We start from the raw sequence: 20,700 nt of genomic DNA, 5'->3' as shown, positions 1-20,700 counted from the left end.
CAGGTGAGGGCCGTGTCTGGCCATGTTGGAGTCATCTTTCCATTTGCACAGAACAGGGAGTGGAGGACTTAAGGACTAAACAGAGACCCCTTCCCCACACCCAGAAGCATCTCGTCTTTCCTGTTCCAGTACTTGAAATTCCACACTGAGACACGAAATGAAATTCCACTTTTAGACGCTGATTTCTTGGGGTTCCTCACTACTTTCACCACCATCACCCCTGTTCCTCCACCAACAGGGGTCCCCAAAAGGAGTAATACATTAATCCTGAGACAGCTTTCTGACTAAATTTGGGCTTGGAGGATGTTTCTGCTCATTTCACAGATGATTAGAAGTGAGGCACAGAAAAGTTAACTTTGCTGCAAAGGCACACATTTAGCACCTGGAGTTCAAGTCCTTTTGAATCCAGTGGAACAGAGACACGGAGGGCAGGAGCATTCTGCAGACTTGGTCATCATCACCTGAAGATGTGGATGGGGCCTGGTGATTGAGGAGAAAGGGGGTCTTCCTTGGTGGGGAACCAAAGTTAAACGGAGGCATCGGGGGCTGGCCCTGAGCAGTGGGGTCTGTAGGGGAGGTCCTTACACACTCAGTGGCTGTTTCTACCCTGCTCTTGGTGCACGGCCTTGGGTTTCCAAGCTCTCCCGTGCATAGCCACCCCACCCCATCAGTGGTTCAGGGTTGGCTTGGACAGGACATGTATCAGAGGCTCTGAGCATGTCTGCCTGCAAGTGTGCTGGCGAGAGCCCCCTGTGGGCCAGACACACCTGGGGAGATGGGACCAGAGTGGCCACAGCAAGACCTCACATATCCCTGCCCAGGGCCTGTTGCAAGTTGTGGACACAAAGTGCCTGCCCTCTGGCTGGGCTTTTCCCCGGGCCCACTGGAGCACTCAGCGTGTTGGCTCTGGTCCTCTCGGTCCGGAGGAAAGAAGTGACAGAAAAGGATAAAAAGTGTCCACATTTGGTCATCTGATCTGGGTGTCCTTGAAGGAGCAGTTCTCATGAAACATGCATCACCTGAGGGAGGAGGTGATGGATGGCTCTCTCTGCCCCCTCTTCCACGTTGCTGCCACACACTCTTTAGACCAGTTATTGACGTTGTTTTTAGAAATTGTATGCGAGACAATCTTAATCATATTTTGCTTGTTTAAAACATGCAGCGCAATGAAAAGATGTACAGGATTTGTGGGCAGTTAGACCTGCCCTAGAACCTCAGTCAGGCTGCCTGCCTTCTCTGCAGCCTTGTGAAAACCTCCTTACCACCCTCCAGCTCACTTTCTCCGCTGCACAAAGCGGCTGCCAGTACTCACTTGCAGTGCCGTCCAAGGATGTTGGTTGTTAAAATCCTTATCCTCTTGCTGCCATGTATTAGGCTCTCGATAAGTTATAGCCTAGCGATAAAACCAACTATGATCAAGTAAATAGATTTATAAGTATAGGTTTTTTGGGGGAAATGATGTAAATGAAAACCCAGTGTAAACCCTTACTGTCCTTTTACTACCTTCTAGCAATTTCTAGCAAAATGCAGAGTTGCCAAGCCTTCCTAAGTCAAAATAAACCACAGATCCATGATGGAAGCATTTCTAACAAAGGTGAGCGTCGATGTTGGCTCCCTTTATGATAGGAAATAGCTGGTTACATACCTCAGAGTTCAAAAGGCTAAAAAAGACCAGGTTTTGCTTTAGAGAAGTTTCTTCTTTACTTAGTAACACGTTTCCCTTTGATTTTCACAGTAGGCTGTTCTGTGTGGGAATGTTGGAGAGGAAACCTCAGCGCTGAGAAATTCAGGCTGGGAGTCTCGGCGGCCGATTGAGATTTGTATCACAGGAAGCAAACTGAAACAATAGCTTTATGATATTAGCTTCCACGCTGGGCTGAGAACAGAACACATTCTGACGGGAACATCAGTGGAAATACCACTTGATTGTCTTAAATCCTCTTTCAAGAGGAGCCCCACAAACTGTACCCAAATGAGGGTCACTCCTGCATTTGAAGGGCCTTCAACAGCAGTAAATATGCAAAACTGGCTTTTCACTATGAAATTGATTTTTGACTCCCCCCACACAAACTCGTGAGGAAAAAATCAAATTCATTTAACACAAGAGCTAGAGATCAATGTGAAGTAAGATTTCTAAGACAAATGTCAGGTTTATGATTAATTCATTGACAGTTGCTTAGTGAAGACATCACTCTTAATAAGAGATGATGATTTCCTCCTCTCTAGACTACCAAGGGAAAGGCATTAAAATGTAGGACAAGTGATTTTAGCTTTTTACCATGACCTTCTTGTGCAGGAAAAAGTGAGAGCAGAGGTAAAATTGGGGAGGCAGCTACGGTTTCTGGTGCCTTCTTTTGCCCCTCTTTCAGACTTCTTTTCCCAGGCTTTCATCCCTACTTTCTTTCTGTCTCACCCCCTATCCCACCCACCCTCCAAACCAAGGCCTCTTTCTGTCCTGTTGGAAAAGAGCTGAATGGTTGATTCATGCCAGGATCTTGATCGCTGAGAGCCCCTAGTGTACAGTCTCTTCTAGAGATACTTTGTTCAGATCATTCCCTTAGCTTAAAGTTGATAAGTCTGGTCCGTCAGCAGGTCTTTGCTGCCCAGCCCTGTGCCGTATGTTATGAGGGGTCATATAGAGAGGTAAGACAGGACAGTAAGTCATGTACGGGACAGAGAAATGTATTTCTAATGGTGGACTTTCAAGGCCCTTTGGGAGGCCCACAGGTCAGATAAAACACAGTGCCCTCTACCAAAGATGCGAGGGTAACCCCAGCCTACTACCTGGTGATGGTGGCGTTTACAGGTAGGGCTGATGGCCAGGTAAGCCATTCAAAAATAGTTTCCTCATGGCTTGACTGGGCTGCTTTTGCAGTCAGCACATCCAGGGCCCAGTGGTGTCATGGGTCTCTGGGCCCAGGAGAGCCCGAGGAGAAGAATCAGTGTAAAAGGGAAGCCCCTTCGATAATAACTAAGGAGTGACTGCCCGCCAAGCACATATGCCCCAGGAGGATCACATCAGAGTGGTTTGGGGACCAGTCAGAACACTTGGAACTTCTCAGAGTAGGAACAAAGGGAAAATAACCTTGGCAACCTTCGCAGCAGCACCTGTGATGGCCTGCCTGGCCCCAGGGGCCCGGTCAGGAGTGTCTGCCCCGCCACTGCCTGCTCACCCCAGATGCCCAGCTCCTGCTGCCCCCCAACCCCCCGCCCCAGGTCCAACCCCACCCAGGCGGTGCTGCCTGAAGGAAATGCGCGGTGCTCCGGAAAAAGTGCTCCGAAACCTCAGCCCGCGCATATCCTGGCTGTGGGGAGTCATCAAAGCCTGTTTACCGGGGCTATTTTTAGCTTGAAAGAATCTTGTTGTGCTCTCGGGTGCAGCGTACTGAGTCTCTGCAGAGTGCCTCTGATCTGCATGACCCGCTCCTCTTCCTGGGGGTCAGACCCTGAAGGGTCCTGGGAAGCAAGTAACTGAGACCCGGAGCCCAGGGCTATTTAAAGAGTCCACTGAGGGTTTATCAAGCACCTACTGTGTGCTCGTCTTCATTGGGCACCCAGGGTTTCTTCCAGATTGTTGTGCAACTTTACGGCGGCTTATCTGTCTCTTCCCCACTGGTCTGTAGATTCCTCTGGGGAAAGGATGCTCTTACACCTGACTTTCCCGAGGACAGGGCTGAGCACCCAGTAAGTGACACTTGCTGACAGGTGGCCTGACTTCGTGCCCAGCATAGGGCAGACATGTGGCAGGAGTGTGATAGCTGCATTGTGGGCGAGTGAATTGTCTGTGTGCCCAGCACTGAGTCAGAGATTAGTGATCCCCTCAGGAGGCCTGATGCTCCCACGAGAGAGGAAAAGGGGAAAGGCAGGGTCATCTTCAGCCAGGTGATGTGCCTGGGGCCCCAGCCCCTCGGGTAAAGTGCTCCCTCCGGCCCCGCAGCTTCAACCCTCAGCTCCAAGCTGACAGCAAGCTGGCCAGGTTCCGTCCGAAGTCCCCAGGAGGATAGGCAGGTGCTGCGGGAGCAAATGGTTCCACAGAGGAAAGAGGCCCCGTTGTTTCCAGGTCCCCGCGGGGCTGGCCTGCTGGCTTCCTGGTCCCCCAGCCATTGTGACTTTAGTCCCAAGATGCTCTGTTTCCATTCGTGGGCTCTGTGTGCCCCTCTCCCTCCCTCCTGGAGTCCAGCTGGCCAGCTGTTGCAGCCAATTTCACCACCTCCTGGAAGCAAGTGTACTGGGCGCGGATGGAAACCAGTTTGGCTGTGCTGGAACTGTTAAAAACAGGAAACTTTAAGCAGAACAATTTCCTCTGGGCCTAGCTAACCCAAATCAGGTTGTCTTGGGATGACTCCAGATTTTGAAGTCAGTGTTGCCACTGAGATCAAAGAAATTGAAGAGAAGAAAAATCTTCTCACTAGGCCAGGAATCACAGGACTGGCCTCTGCTGTCTGGAGAAGGCGCTCACCTGTCTGGTGTGATTTTTAACAGTGCTGAAAATCTCTCCTTATGTCCCCCAAATAGGTCACCACTTGCCAAAACATGTTGATTTTCCCAGCATTGCTAAGCCACTTCAGTCGTGTCCGACTCTCTGCGATCCCATAGATGGCAGCCCACCAGGCTCCCCCATCCCTGGGTTTCTCCAGGCAAGAACACTGGAGTGGGTTGCCATTTACTTCTCCAATGCCATTTACTTCTCCAAAGTGAAAAGTGAAAGTGAAGTCGGTCAGTCGTGTCTGACTCTTAGCGACCCCATGGACCAGGCTTCTCCATCCATGAGATTTTCCAGGCAAGAGTACTAGAGTGGGGTGCCATTGCCTTCTCTGTTTCCCAGCATTAGGGTGTCTTATAGGACTTTAAGTTAAGGCAGTGATGGTCTCCACCTGTGGTCACCAGCATTCACATCATATGAGAATTTGTTAGAAAAGCAGATTCTCAGCCCCCAACCTGCATGCGTGCATGCTCGCTCAGTCGTGTCTGACTCTGTGACCCCATTGACTGTAGCCCACAGGACTCCTCTGTCCATGGGATATCCCAGGCAAGAATACTAAAATGGGTTGCCATTTCCTCCTTCAGGGGATCTTCCCAACTCAAGGACTGAACCTGTGTCTCCTGCATTGGCAGGGGGATTCTTTACCACTGAGCCACCTGGGAAGCCCTGCCCCCAACCTGAGACCTACTGGATCAGGAACGCTGGGCACAGGGCCCATCCAGGGCTGGCTCTATGACTCTGTGACTCTTCGGTCCCATGGGGACTTCCACCATTAGAAGGGCCCTGGGCATGGTTTGATGTTTCAGTGAGAGATCCCACATTTTCACTTTGCTCTGGTCTCAGAAATCCCTGTTTTAGCAAGTCCTGCAGTGGTCCTGGTGCTTGCTCCATTTTGACAGCACTAGGTAAAGTCGTGGTCTCTTCTGAAGCCCCTGTTTAAATTTAAGTGTTAACCAGGAGTGTGAACATTGGCCACAGCACCACCCGCACCTAGAACTTTGCTTCATTATCATCAGTTCGGCTAACCAGTTGGTTGGCAGGGACCCTAAGCAGGGATCAGGTATGGGCATGTGTATGGTAAAAAGGCCATTCCCAGTCTCCCATCCCATAGGCTAGCTGCCTGAATCAGGGTATGAAGAGGAAAGAATTTCCCTCATTTTGTTCTACCATTTTAGCAAAACAGAGGGAAGTCACTAGGATAACACTCTGTATGGCCCAGCTCTTGGCTCTGAAGGGTGGCCTGTCCCTGGACAGCATCAGTGACCCCGGCACATTCACTGATGCTGTGTCCTGAAGGTGGCTGGTCCCCAGGGATGCCACTGAAGCCCCTTGGTAGGAACATCTCCTAATTTGGATTTGTTCTTCTGGAGGAATAACAGTGTATGGCCCAGAGCTTAAATTTAGTGGCTGAAGGGAAAAGAGAACCAAATAAATCCAGTGCCCTTGCAGGAAGGCCCTTGAACTTTATTGCACAGCATCCACATGTCTCTTGCCAAGTGGCCCATAAATTCAGTTGCATTTTATATTCCCTCCAATAGTCTGTTTGAATGACTTCTTTTTTAGTTAAGTGAATATTAACTTTCGTAAGTGACAAATTATTCTATGATCCTCTCGTTCTGTAAATTAAGGTAAGCATACTTGGCTTGATGTTTGTAGTTTTTATAAGTAAATGTATGTTTGGAGTTAAATAATGAGCTAGGAGAACCAGGGCTGAACTAAAGTCTGTGGTCTGAGCAATAACAACCAAGGGTCTGGGGCCTGAGAGCTTTATTCGCTGGGGCCAGAGTTGAGGCTACATTTTGCAGACAGCAGAGGTCTACTTGATAGGCCAGGGCCCCCCAGAGTGGTTGGGGAGTGGATGCCTTCCTCGGTTGCCCCTAGCAACCACCTCCACAGCCTGCCACTAACACAGCAGCCTCCTCCTGTGGCTTCACACCTCTGATCCTCACTGTCTCCAAATCACCGCGCGTGCCATTGCCGGACGAATCTCCCCAAAGCAATGGTCTGAGATGCCACTCCTCCAGGCCGCTGGACTCATGAACCCAGGCGATGAGCCTGGGGCACAGACCCTCCTTCTTCTGCCGGGTGGACCTGTTCTCATCCCCAGAGAGTTCCTTCCAGGCTCTGCCTCCTCCGTGCTTTCCAGTGTCTGCCCAAGCCAGTAGGCCCAGAAAGCCCTACTTTCATTTAACAGAGTGAGATACTTGCTTTTCATGAGTCTCTTCAAATGCCTTTCTTTCAACAGTTGTCTCTGACCACTTCAAAGTGACCCCCTCTTCCTGTGAACCCTTCAGCACTGACTGTCTATATTCCTCTTAGGCACCCACCTCTGTCACCCTGAATTTTTCACTTAGATTTGTGGCTTAGTGTACCACCCAGCCCCCATTCAGGTTCTGAGCAATTTGAAGACACTGACAGTGTTGTAGAAGGAGCCAGAGAGGGAGAGAATTCATGCTAGTCGGCATGTTTTAGGCATTCTCCATACTTACCTAACCCTTACAAGAGGTGGGCATTATTATCTCCGTTTAGCTGACGAGGAAACTGATATTCAACGAGGTTTTCACTTACTCTTTGTTATGTCAGTTAGAGCCATAACCTAATAGGAGGAATAGAGTCAGTGGTTATTTGACTCCAAAACCGATGAATGGTTAGGAGTGTGCCTTCTGGATTCATCTGCCTGAGTCCACAACCTTTATAACCTTGGGCAAATGACTTAATCTCTCTGGGCCTCATCTGTAAGATAAGGCAAAAAACAGTAGGACCTACCCCACAGGTGTTTTGAAGATTACATAGCATTCTCAGTGATAGGCTGATATGCTGTCATTGCTCAACATCCATTAGGGAAAATGACTGTCCCGACGACTCCTGTAACTGCCTTGACATCGGTGACCCACAAGTACAGTGCCGCAACTGTACTGCCTGTGAAGCCCCCAGCAGGGTGTCCTCCGTGCAGTGGTGCTCATCAGATGCCTGCTCCTTGGGCATGTGACAGACACTTAGGTGGTTGGCAGTATGTGTTTCCAGAAAAATCCATCTGATGTCTTTGAGCTATCCCTGGAAGACACCCATGCACACCAGTCACATCTTTAACCCCACATTGATGCAAACTGTTCAACCCCATCCCCTGTCTTTCCAGTTTGCTCTGAAAATGAATCTGAAGCCGACGCTGACCAGCAGATGGACAACTTGTATCTGAAAGCCTTGGAGGGTTTCATTGCCGTGGTGACCCAAGATGGTGACATGATCTTTCTGTCGGAGAACATCAGCAAGTTCATGGGACTCACACAGGTGACACCCTCCTCGGGCTCCTTCAGAAAGGGAAAATGTTTCCATTTGGGGGTAGAAATTAGTGGAAGATTCTGATCACCTCCCTCCTGACCTTTCCCTGTATGCACCCACCCTCCTCCTCTCTGATCTCAAGCCTCAAACCTTAGAAATAACGTAGAGCCCCTGGCACTGGGCTAGCATTGCCAGTGGCCATCCTGGCAGACAGCTCTGCCAGCTGGATTGCAGGCCCACCCTTGTCAGCCAAGTCTGTCATGACCTCTGTTACACCTGTGTGTCTATGGATCTGCCGAGTGGAATATGAGAAGGTCTGACTCAGCCTCCTCCCTCTCTCCAAACCTGAAAGGGGACTCAGCCTCCTCTTGGAGACTTCTTTAGTGTCAGGAATAATGATCCCAGCCTTGTTTTTTGAAACAGGTAGAGTTAACAGGACACAGTATCTTTGACTTCACTCATCCCTGTGACCATGAGGAGATCCGTGAGAACTTGAGCCTCAAAAATGGTAAGGTGTTCTTCGGTGTGTTTTTTTTTCTTCTTAACACCACGTGGGGAAGGGACCTGCCTCCCCTTTGTGTACTAATGTAGGATGGATAGATCATGGCCATCATGATCCAGAAAAAACAGACACCCATAGAAAATCCAGCAGGACTTCGGAGATGAGATCAAGGGCCCTGGAAGGACCTCGTACTCAGAATTATCTTTTGCTGGCTCTTGTGGTGCCTGAGATCACACTCCTAGGGCATTCCTGTGGGTTAGGACACCATCTCCAGGAGGTTTCATCACCTGAGTGTCCAGCATCTTTTCCGAATGACACCATCCTAACCAATAAGCTTGTCTGTGCCAAAATGTTCATGGGTACTGTTGCAGCTGTCCGTGTGGTGGTTGTGTAACAGACTGCCCAAGCATAGTGGGTTAAACAGTCCTTTTATTGTCTCTCATGATTCGGTGGGTTCTATGGGTGGTTCTTATGCTCCATGTGATGTCGGGGGCTTACCCACACCTCTGGGACCTTGTGGCGTAGCTAGAGGCTGGAGCTCTCTCTCACTCCATAAGGTATCGGAGCCTCTTCCTCTCCACATGGTCTCTCCAGGGTAGCCAGACTTCTTATACTTATATTCTTAGCTCCCTTGTGGGGAGCTCAGGACTCCCCAAAAGTGCAAAAGTAGAAGCTGCCAGGCCCTCTGAAGGCTTAGTCCTGGAACTGGTACAGCGCCACTCTTTGGTTACAGTGAGTTACAGACCTGGCCCGTTCACTGTGGGAGGGGCTGTACCAGGCCCTGAATGCTGTGAGACGTGGCTTACTGGGGCCACCTTTAGAGACTAGCTAGCACCGGAGCCAAGGAAGGAGTCTGGTCCCCGGGTGATAAAAAATGGAACAGGCGGCTTTGATGGAGAAAGTCTGAAAGGTGGTGTGCACTGCACTCTACCTGCGGGGGCTCCAGCAGGTGCCAGTGGATGGAAGGGCCCATACAAGCAGAAAGCACTTTTCAGGGACAGTCGGAGCTGGCTGCTTCATCTCTTGTAACTGGGGACAGTCGTGCAAAAGCTCTAATGGGCATATTGTCAAGTGGACTGAAGCTTTAAGAAAAAGGGAACTCAATGGCTTTCAAGGTCCCTTCTGAACCTGAGAGTCAGTCTCTGCCCTGCACAGATTATACCGAGTCTAACATCCCTTTCTACAGCTCTCACCTGTCACTGACATGGAGCGTGTACTATCCAACCTGAATGACAGAGGCAAGGTGGCCGTATGAAGCCTACAAGGTTCTGCTCTTGTTGTCACACATGCTGAAAAAGCATACATTTCATTAGCCTACTTCTAGCCTTGTTACCACCTGAGCCTGCAGAATGCAGAATTCCTGCCTCCTCCCCCGAGCCCCACCACCCCCTCCTCCTGCAGCCCCTTTGCTCTCCCTCCTGAAGGCCACCTGGCTCTGGTCAGGTGCAGGCTGGGGAGCTCTCAGGGCTGCGCACTGTCTTCTCTGTGTTGCTGAGAAAGTCTTGTTTAGTTCTGTGAGAAAAAGGCTGCCAGGCCTTCTGAATCCCTTCCTAAAACAGGCACTGGAAGCCTGAGAAAACCCCAAAGTCTCTTATTTCTTCTCTACCCTGGAAACCCTTGGGTTCTTGGTCTCAGTTCAACCTCTGACCTTGCCTCAGTCTGATCATACAACTTGAACCAAGTCCCTTCATCACTCTGTTCCTGGGAATCTTTCTCTTCAAAGTGACAGTGTTGGGCCAGGCAAAGTCCAGGACCTTTCGCTCTCCAGGGCTGTGACTCAGCATGACGCTACTCTGTTGATCTGCGTAGAATGTTGGGTCTCTCGGTCCCTGTGTTGAGGACTTGGGATCAAAATCAGTGAATCAGCAAAGGCTTTGAAGGTGCCGACCTGAGTGGACTTGTGATCTATAAGCAAAGGGTTAGTGTGAGCACCCAGAGGCAGATAAGGCTGTGAGGCTGCTTGTGGAAAGCTTTGAAGGCCGGCAATTGAGCCTTGAACTTCATCCTGTAGACAGAGGGGGCTGTTGGAAGTTTTTGAGCAGAGATGGGGTAATCTGATTGGAGCTGTGTTGAGAGAGATTAAGCAAATGACAGGATGGGGAAAATCCCGATGTTAACACGTTAGGAGGCCACAACCATAACCCATGCCACAGCCACAGATGGGTCCCTCTCGCCCACTGCTGCACAGCACCTGAGCTGGTCCTGGTGGTGCGTCTGGACCCCAAGATACAAGAACGTCTCATGACGTGCAAACGCCACCTATGGAAGCTAGAATTGTGCAAGACATCATTGAGTATGGGAGAGATGATTCTGTGATTGTGATGGGGAGGAATACCCTCTCATAAGAAAAAGAAAAAAATTCACTATCTGGCCTGTTACTTAGTGGGCTCTCTTTTGATGTTTATGACAGATTAAAAAGTGCCACAATTCATTTGACACAGTGATTTGGGGCTGTGTCACTCAAGTCACTGACCCCTGGGGGTTTCAGTCCTGAGGCTATGCCCAGAGAGAGGGTGTGACTATTAGAAACAAGGCTCTGGGTTGTTCTGAGATGCTGCGTAGCAGGGCAGGAGTGTACCTTGGAAGGTCCCGAATGGCAGAATTTAGACATGGACAGGGGGACACCCCTGGGGTTTACTGCATTCATCACTTTTTTTTTTTTCCAGTGGGAGAAGTTCTGAGTGGGCAGGTTATTTGGAGACCATAAGGAAGGAAGCAATCTTGTTTGTCTTGGTGATTTATTTAATTCTGGCCGAGAAGGGATATGATCCATACTGAGTTAATCCTCAAGGTGAACTTGCTCACTACGGGAGACTTGGACCAGCGGTGTTTCATGAGCCTTGACCTGTGTCACTTTGGGAAGGGAGCGCATGGTGTGGGATCCTGAACACAGCCACTGTGGGTTAACAGTAGGGCACTAGAGGGACAGGAATGGGGGAAAGACAGGAGCATCTAAGGGAAATTTCCCACCTGAGAGGCTAATCCCCTTGGAGCGATTGTGATCTTGCTTGGATGGTCCTTTTGGAATTCCTTCTATGGGGCCCACCCAGGGGAGAGGTTTGCTGAGATCATGGCCGATGGTCACTCATCACCTGACCACTCTGCAGTGTGAGGTGCAGCGGGAAATAAAACAGTGGAATAGCCCCGACCCTTCAGGAGCTCACCCTGCAGGGGAGACAGGCTGGAGATGAGGGAGCCTTGATCCACAGCCAGACAGCACAGAGCACTCAGGGCAGTTCCTCGGATCACACACAGACACACACACAGACCACACACACGGACACACACACACACACAGCCCTGAAAAACTTCCCCGCTTCTGACTACAAACAGAACTAACTTCAGCTGGCTCCACTACCCTTCTCCATCCAGGCTCTGGTTTTGGGAAGAAAAGCAAAGACATGTCCACAGAGCGGGACTTCTTCATGAGGATGAAGTGCACGGTCACCAACAGAGGCCGCACGGTCAACCTCAAGTCAGCCACCTGGAAGGTAGGGCGTCAGGCCTGGGTCTGGAGTCCCGGGGTGCCCCCCCACCCCTCCCCCGGCCCCATGTCTGACCCTCCGCGGCTGGTCTCCAGGTCTTGCACTGCACGGGCCAGGTGAAGGTCTACAACAACTGCCCCCCTCACAGCAGTCTCTGCGGCTGCAAGGAGCCGCTGCTGTCCTGCCTCATCATCATGTGTGAGCCGATCCAGCACCCATCCCACATGGACATCCCACTGGACAGCAAGACCTTCCTGAGCCGCCACAGTATGGACATGAAGTTCACCTACTGCGACGACAGGTGGGGCCTGGCGGGGAGTGTGTGTGCGCATGCGCGTGTGGTTGTGCCTGTGGTCAGGGGCAGGTCTGCGGCAGACACGTTGTATTGTTGGGGGCAGGTCACAGTTTCATCCCACCAGTGCTGCCAAGGGTCATACTGGACCCCGTTGTCACCCCAGAGCTGTTCTAGATCTCCAAGCCTCTCTCCACTCCGCTCGCCGGGAAAAGAGAGTCTAGAGGTCTCCATCAGCACACCCAGGGCCGAGGCCCGCTGGGAGCCTGGAAGCTGCCCTGCAGGCACGTGACTCCTGTGTGTTCCATTAGTGAGCTCTTTCCTCAGCCTCCTCTGCTCCTCCTATGCCACCTCCATTCCAGCCAATGTCCATCCCCGGTTGGAAGGCTTTTTGATGATGGGAACTAAGCCAGACTCCAATCCCTGAAGCCAGGCCCAGTTGGAAAATTGTCTTACCGGAGAGTGTAGTGGTTAAGAACCTTAATGCAGTGAGATGGCCTAAGTTCCAGTCCAATAGGAAGTGTTCAGTGTTAGCTGTGATCCCCACCCTAAATTATTTCTTTATTAAAGTAGTTGAAAGAGTACCCAAGGCCATATATATAATCCATGTCATTCTAGTTTTACCTCGAGGTGAGGATCGAAACAGGAAGGGAAAAGGTTTGAGTTGTCATGGGAGGGGCAGGAAGAACAGCTTTGACTCCTCCCCACTGCCTGGCCTCTGCCCTCCCCTCTGTGCCCAGACATTGGAAGCATGGGTGGATCAGGAGGTGGAAGAAGCAAGGATGCCATGGGCAATGGCTGCCATCAGGGAGGGAGGGACAGGCCAGGGGCTGGGCTGGGCCAGGCAGGCCCGGCTCAAGGAGATGCCACTGCTGCCCGCCATCTAGTGCATGATGGGATGTGCCCTTGGGAATCTCCCCACCTGACTCCAGCTTTCAGCAGTGTCCATAGTCACCACGTTTGTCCAGAGTCATAGTTCTTGGGGAAACTCTTTGCTGCTCCAGCCATTCCACTCTCACCTTCTAGCTTTCTCCAGAAACCCTGAGATCGCGGCTTCCCCTTCTCTAAAATCCACACTTACCCCACCTGTATCGCAGAATCACTGTAAGATGAGTGATGGCCATGGAAGTGCTTTGAAAAGCACAAACCCCCTAACTGATGAGAGGCTTTTTGTTCCTGCTGGCATCTTGCTCCCTGTCCTTGTCCTCCCCTGAAGCTTGTCTCCCTGTTAAACTCAAGGGGCCGAAACCACTTCTGGAGATATGTAGAGGCTGGGGGCCTGGAAGGAGAGCCTACCAGCAGGAAGCCACAGAACCCGGGAGGGAGCTCCTGTTCAGCAACGCCCAGGCCCACCCACCTTTCTCTCCTCTGCTGGGTGTCCCAGGGGTGCAGGTTTCTTCATAGATGGGGCTCTGCTTTCCAAGCTCTGCTGAGTCTGTCTCCCCTGATTCTGGACTCACCTGGTGTTTGCTGCTACCACTCCTTAGAACTGGACTCCAGGGCAGATTTAAGAACTCTGGTGAAAATGCCCTTGAGTCATTCCTGTCCCCTTCTGACCACCATAGTGCTGGATTCAAGGCTGTTGCATGTAATGGGTGGTTCGAGATGTAGAAAGAAGTGCTCTAACCTCATAGGGAGAAAATATCCCATATGAAGACTATGTCCTGGCACTTTGTCACAGCCAGCAGTTATTATGGTTATTCATGTTGTCATTATTGTGATATGAGGATAATTAGAGAGAAAGACTATTGCAAAGGCAGGCAACCAAGAAATCCATGCTGTGTGAGGTTACTTATCAGATGCAGTCTTTGTATTCAAAGGACCATTCTGGGCAGAAGATACAGTTTTGTAATGTGCACAGCCCTAATGTGACCCCAGAAGCACTGGGAAAACCCTACTGTCCTAGAAAATAACTTCTCATCCCTAGATAACAGGAAAGAAGAAATTTTTAAGTGTTAAGACTTTGCTCCTTGTTAAAGTGAAGGGAAAATTCCTCTGGAAAGAGTAATTTGAAGTTATTCCTCACTCTTTACCATGTTTTGAATGAATTTTCAGATCATTTCCTGAAAGCATCTAATCCTTTGGATGAAAGGAAGAAGGGGAAATAACATGAGGAATTGGGGGGCTAAGAGTGTGGAAGACCCTCCTCCCAGAAAGGAGAGGGACCCTGCACTGACTTCTTAGTTTGCTTCAGGTCTGGTAGGCAGAGTTGATCCTGACTTGAAGGAACCTGTGATTTAGGGCTTTGTGACTCAGAGTGTGGAGGGGGATATTACTTGTAAGGTTTGCTGGATATAGTGCACTTTCAGCAAAATCTTGTCTTTCAAAAACCTAATTACATGGCCCAAACTCTGAATTCAATGGTGCTGGAGAGATGGATGCAGAGCCGTTTAAAGACACAGAAGGCTGTGCCACACAGAAGTTGTGTTTAACGGATTAGGAGATTAGTTCACAAGGGCACAGACATGGCTTAGACAGTTTATAAAGTGACTGTTTTAAGTCCTTAACACCTATGTGTTACTTCTCAATTGCTTTGATGAGGACTAGGATTTTTTCGTTTGGGTAGCTTATCTTGTTTTTACTTTTTGTATTGGGATGGGGAAAGGTATACACACATTCATGTTTGCTATCTCACAGGTATGCACACACGTGCGCACACACACACAGACACAGACACAGACACACACACACACACACACTACTCTTCCAAGATCAGTGCTTCAAAATCCAGCACATAACGTATCATAGTAGGGGGACCAATTCATTTTAATCAGGGAATTCACTAGGTTTAATGACATCTGGCACACATGAGGGGCTGTGATTTCCCACAAAGGGATTCTTTTTCCATTGGGAAAGTTAGAAAGAATCTGGTGAAAATGTAAGGCAATTAGAACCCACAGAATCACTTCTGAGGTTGTTTGGTACTTTTTCTTAGTTGTATTGAGACCACAGACATAATCAAACAAATGAAAAAAAGAGGATCATGGAGAAAAAGAGAAGGGAGAAGACAGGAAGCAGGGAGGTGAGAAGTAAAATAGAAAAAAGAGTAATCTTACTTAACTCTCAGGTTTCCAAAATCAGTTGAACCAGAAGCAACTTGTCCTGAAAGATCTAAAATTGAATAAAGGAATGCAGATGGTTCAAAATGCATTCATCCTGCTCCTCTTAATAGAGAGTCAAGACCATACTCAAGTCCTGTATTATCTGAAACAGCAAATATTGTTAGAAGAGAATTCTATAACAGTTTATGTCAGTCACATTTATTTGTATATACAATCAATTGCTCTCAATGGAGGCAGTAAAACTGAGCAGAAAGTTTAAAGAAGAATATCCTGATTATCAGTGTAATGAATTTGTCTCCATTCACAATTCATATAGTTTCCTAAAATGAGCAGCCAATTAATGAAGTGTTATTTATTGAACATCTACCATGTATCTAACTCAGTGCCATAGACTGATTCTATCAAAGAAGGAAAGAGATGATTCTTGATCTCCAAGGGTCTGGAGTTGGAGACATGAGCAACTTAATGAACCATTCACCCAAAAGGAAGACAAAAGTTGTTCCCAAGTAATTTAACTTCAAGATGGGGTCGTTCTTAAATTCACATGGAGGCGCCATCTAGTGGAAAAAGAAAATAACTGAGAAAGAAGCCAAGTCATCAGGGAGAGCAGGGCAAATCTGTAATACACAAAATCCCGCTGTGACTTTGTGTGTTTTATGAGTCTTTTTGTATCTTAGAAATAAATTATAAAAGAAAATTATGTGCATAAGAGAAGTATGAGTGGGGGGGAGTTATCATAACAGTAAAATTTTCAGATTAACAAAGAGGGTCATGTAATTTTTAAAAATAAAGAATCTGAAGGCAACCCGTTTTTGTCACTGAATCAGGGCAACATAGGATGTAATAATATCAGAAGTTACAGTTTAGTGAATGCAGATGCCTACATTTCAAATTCTGTGGGTCAGATTTATGATTAACTCTTTTTCTACGATGAAGCTGGGAATGGTAATGATAAAAGTGAGGGATAGTTGAGAATCTTTAGGAGACTGTCAGTAAAATTATGGAGAACCATGAGATGCAAAACACACATAAAAACACCTGAAAAGTGATAGTATTAATGCCCAAGAAGAAAATAGACTGACTTTGGGCAAATTAATAGTAAAAGATTATATACTTTAATTGCATACTGAAATACATTTAACAAATTATTTTACTTCTTTTTTTTTAGAGGATAGGTAGCATCTTTAAATGCAAAGTGATATGTAGCATCTTTAAATGCAAAATGATCTTTTAGCTTAATATGTTACATATTTTTAGTTTCATACTAGCCTTTCTCTACCGATCTTATGTAGCAGAGTATATATAATGTGTTTTTTAAGTCCCGGAGTTTAGAAGACACTTGAAATGTTCTTGTGCATCTGCGTCTCTTCCAAACAATGTTCTGAAATCAGTCCTAAGAAAGACTGAGCGTGTTTATGAGAAATGCTTGTATATCATCCTGTCTAATCTGTTCAAAATATTCCTTGGAAGAAGCAGCTCTTTGGAATTGATTTCAAGTGTGATAGACCTCACAATTCAAAAGTTATTCATCTGCATGATTTGCCTCTCTCTTGCTACAATCCAAGGCAACTTTCCCCTTCCTGCTTGTGGGTTTCAAGGTAATGTAAGGCAGTTTCGGCATTTGGTGGCACTTAGAGTCGGTCCAGGGTTGAACCAGGCTACCCCCCTATGCACACTATGTATATATTCACCCCACCAGTAACACATAACACTGACAGGATGCAAATTAATTATCTATTAACTGCAGAGCCAGCTGGATATTCACTTAACCATGTCCTATTGGAGGGAAACACAAGGCAAAAGTGTTGTTTAAAGCAAAGAAGATCTGGATTGAAATACATTAAAACAAACGCCATTGAAATCTGTGGTGGTGAATAGTCTGGTTATTATTAAGGAAATGCAGTTTCAAAGCTAAAAAAAAAAAAAGCACATACAGAAACCAAAATGAGGTGAGCCCAGTGTTACTTTGGAGAGGCCGTGGCCAGAGGAGGGAAGGAAAGAAAGCAGGCCTGAATAGAAGGATGGTTTTATTAGCAAAGGCATTCTTTCAAAAACAAATAGGTGGTTATGAAGTACTTAAAACTTTCATCCTCTCAAATAGTTTAAATACTCTTCTAACCATCTTGTTTACATGATTAATTTACTGAGCAAATTCTGTGCCCGTGTACGGAATGAGTAACAACTGCAGCCAGACCTTGTTTGACTCCAGGCGCAGCGTGTGAAGCAGGGAGCGAAGCAGGGAGCTCGCTGCCCCGTTACTCGTGGGCGGCCGAGCCGGCTCAGGCCCGCACTGACTTTCTTCTGCCTACAAGGCCACACGGCCCTGACCCTGCTGCCGTGGGAGAGTCCATGTCTTCCTAGCACTCAGCCGCGGCTGGTCCACGTGGAAAGGGCCTCGCAGCGTGAAGGGTAGAGAGCAATGAATGACCAGTAACTGTCATTTTATGCTGTGAGGCAAACCCGACTCTGAAATCCAGAGAGCCCAGCCTTCTGACCCACATATTAACTTGGGGCGACACTAACTTCAGGTTTTAACTGTCTTTCTTTCCCTCTCCATTTTCTAGTTTCTTTTTTTCTCTCTTCCTCCTGCCTCTCCTGTGGCTGCCTGTCAATGTCTGTGTCCCTCTCCTGGCCTCATCCTCAATCCGGTTCTATTTCTACTTTATTATTAAAAAGGAACCTCTGTGCTTTTTTACTTATGAAGTCTGGTGAATTAAGCCCCTTTACATGTCCCTCTTCTCTACAAACAGAACAGCCATACTGAATTGACTTTTGAAATTTATGGGGTGACCCCAAAATGACTTTCTCCCCCCCTCCAGAGAGTCAGGGACCTTTAATTAGAGAGAGAAAAAAAAAAAAATAGTTCCCCTGCCTCTGGTGAAGAGAGCAGATGAAATGTTATCACAGCCCAGCTCTGGAGACTTCCCTGGGACAGAGGGAAATGAGCAGGGAAGGCCCTTGTGTGCCGCGGAGGCCGACCCTATAAACAAACCGGGTTCGTTAGCCTCCCCGCTGGCGTCGGCGTGCCTGCCGAAGGAGGGCAACGACCATTAGCTTTGAGTTGGGGTTTCCTGGTTTTGTGAAGTTCAACCACTCGAATGTTCTTCAATTGTGTTTGGGGTATGTGTATTTCCCAGTTTTTATAGTCGTCTGTTTAAAGGCATGAAGAAGGAGACGTTAAATATTTATTTTAGTTGACAAGATAAATGAAGGCTGCTACTGGGAAGAGAGCTGGCAATCCTGAAGCTGAGCCCTTGTTTGTCCACTTCCAAAACATGCCATTGTGTCCTCTGAATGGATAGTATACTAATTAGATCAGAAAATATTTTATTTGGGGTTGATTATAATAAACATTTACTTTGAGCGTTTTAAAGATTCTAATCTTGAAAGAAAGTGTAGTCTCTTTACGGAGGAGAATCAGACTTTCCCAGAACAGCCTCATTTTTGAGGGTCTCTAGGAAATCTACAACTAGTGCACGCACGGAAGTAGTTTCTGTGGCAAACTGGTGAGCCTGTAAACAGCCAACCCACTGTCAGCACAGCCTACTGGTGCGATTCTGACTCCCAGGCTATGCCTAAAAGACATGGAACCCATCGGAAAAGCTACTTGGGTGGAAGAAAGGAAGCACCAGCTCTGTTCAACCATCTCCTCGTTCTCCCTGAATCTCCACTCCGGCTAACGTGCCGTTGGCAGTCCCAGGGTTGAGCCGCTGAGGAACATGTCTGTTGGTGATGAAATCAAAGATCTCTCTGCTCAGGGCCAAGTGAGGGGACAGGTCCTCCCCATCTGAAACCAGTTGGCTGGTGCAAGTGAACTGCTGAAATCTCACCAGAGAAATCTCTGCTGGCCTAAATCAGCTGAGACCTAAGCATCTCAGCTCTGGTCTGTTGCCCATTGTTTGACAAAGCCTTTCACCCCCAGGTCTCACTTAGGCAGAGAATTTGCCTCTTCTCTGCCCACTTCAACACCAGACACACCTTAGGGAATGGAGGAAGGATGGACTGAATACCATGAGGGCTGCGCTGAAGGCTATGTGTGTGCACCGTCGTGCACTAAGATAGGTGATTGTGTTCTAGGAAGAAAAATGGATTGTTAGTGCTTGGGATCCTTAACAGTGCTGAGTTAGACAGGGCTCTGATTGTACCTTAGGCCCCCAAAGAAAATCAGTCCGTTGGTCGGCTACTCTGGCATTTACTGAGCACTCGTCGCGGAGGCCAAGGGAGAATGTGGTTCCCGAATTCAGGGTTGGCAGCCTAGGATGTGGAAAGAAGAATACATAATTCCTTGTGACACTGTGTTCGCTGATTAGGCTTAAGAAGGGGGACTTGGAGACAGCTCGGTGAACAAGATGCAGTCTTGAACTGGCCCTGTCATCATCAGGGCTCAGAGAAAGAAGGCCCTGAGGCTCTGCAGCAAGCCTAGCTTTGCCAGCAATGGAAACTGGGAGAAAAGGGATATACCAGGGCAGGAGATACGGCATGCTGCCGATCAGCTGCGAATTAAACTGCTTGGAAGGTGGAGATAAGACTCTGGGGGAACTTAGAAGTTAGGCAGAGTTTATTTCCTCTGGATGTGGCTGGTGATAGGTAAGCTGGAGATGCTTATTATAGAGAGGAGTGACAGAACAGAAATAATATTCTAGGATGATTTAGTCTGACCTATACAAAACCCACATGGAGAGGGGGAGAGGAGTAGAGACAGGAGACCAAGGAGTTACAGCTTCTGCTTTCATCTCCAGCGTGGACAGGTGACCGGGCCAGGCCCCAGAAGCCATGTGTTCCAAAACAGAGCTTGTAATGATGAGGAGATAGCATCGCTTCTAGCTCGTGATAGGCTAAGTAAACAAGACAGCAAGCCCATTAGAAAAAACGTAAGAGAACAAAGATTATGAGAAATATGTTTAGGTATGACGTGGGGAAGCAGCTTATCTGGTGGTTCTTGGGTAGGGCTTTGTTTATTTTAATGATTCCTGTGCGGAGCAGAGGGTTCTTAGAAGGGTACCTGATTCTTCATGATTCTCCACGTCTGCCTTTTCTCTGCCCTCTTCCCATCAAAAGCAGACACTGTACAGCGCCCAGCCAAGCCCTGTCATTTCAGAGCTGCCTATTTATCAGAGTGTTAATGAAGGGGCACGTTTCTAGAGCTATGATTTCGTATTTGTTCCTCTCGGCACCTTATGCCCTCCCCCCTTTCCTTGAGGTGGGGAGGGACAAATTGGAGAACCCATAATGGCACACCTGATGTCTAAGAGGTATCAGGTCACCAGGCAGGACCTGAGGGGTGAAGACTTGAGCACAGACCAGCCTCTGCTGCCCGGGTTCCTCTTGCCCCGTGGTTAACACACATGGAAAGGCCACCTCTGGGCTTTTCTAACTCAGGATCATGTAATTTTCACTTTTCATTTATAATGACTTCTACTAGAATAAGCTTGAATAATCAGGAGGTTCCCATTTTTATTCTTGCTCTGTGCCCAGACACTTGTGTAGACATCAAGTAAATTGTCTGCTGTCTCTGCATCTCTGCTTACTTGTCTACAAAAACTAGGAGTTAGGGGGCTGATGAGAGCCCCTTCCAGTGGTCACTGGAGAATATGCAT

At 48.1% G+C, this 20,700-nt stretch overlaps 1 protein-coding gene across 1 annotated transcript in view; it reads left to right on the top strand.

Moving 5' to 3' along the window:
* EPAS1 (endothelial PAS domain protein 1) overlaps window positions 1–20,700 on the top strand; it is a 92,217-nt gene that overhangs the window by 53,660 nt on the left and 17,857 nt on the right. The window contains exons 3-6 of the mRNA XM_086327128.1: window positions 7,620–7,771; window positions 8,186–8,270; window positions 11,637–11,755; window positions 11,845–12,050. Of these exons, the coding sequence (XP_086183254.1) occupies window positions 7,620–7,771; window positions 8,186–8,270; window positions 11,637–11,755; window positions 11,845–12,050 (562 nt within the window). The remainder of the gene's footprint in view (window positions 1–7,619; window positions 7,772–8,185; window positions 8,271–11,636; window positions 11,756–11,844; window positions 12,051–20,700) is intronic.

Source organism: Bos grunniens, chromosome 11, assembly GCF_055505025.1.
Source record: "Bos grunniens cultivar Pamir isolate PY7600 chromosome 11, Bosgru_T2T1.0, whole genome shotgun sequence".
Classification (NCBI taxonomy): Eukaryota; Metazoa; Chordata; class Mammalia; order Artiodactyla; family Bovidae; genus Bos; species Bos grunniens.
This window is presented reverse-complemented; position numbering and strand designations above follow the sequence as displayed.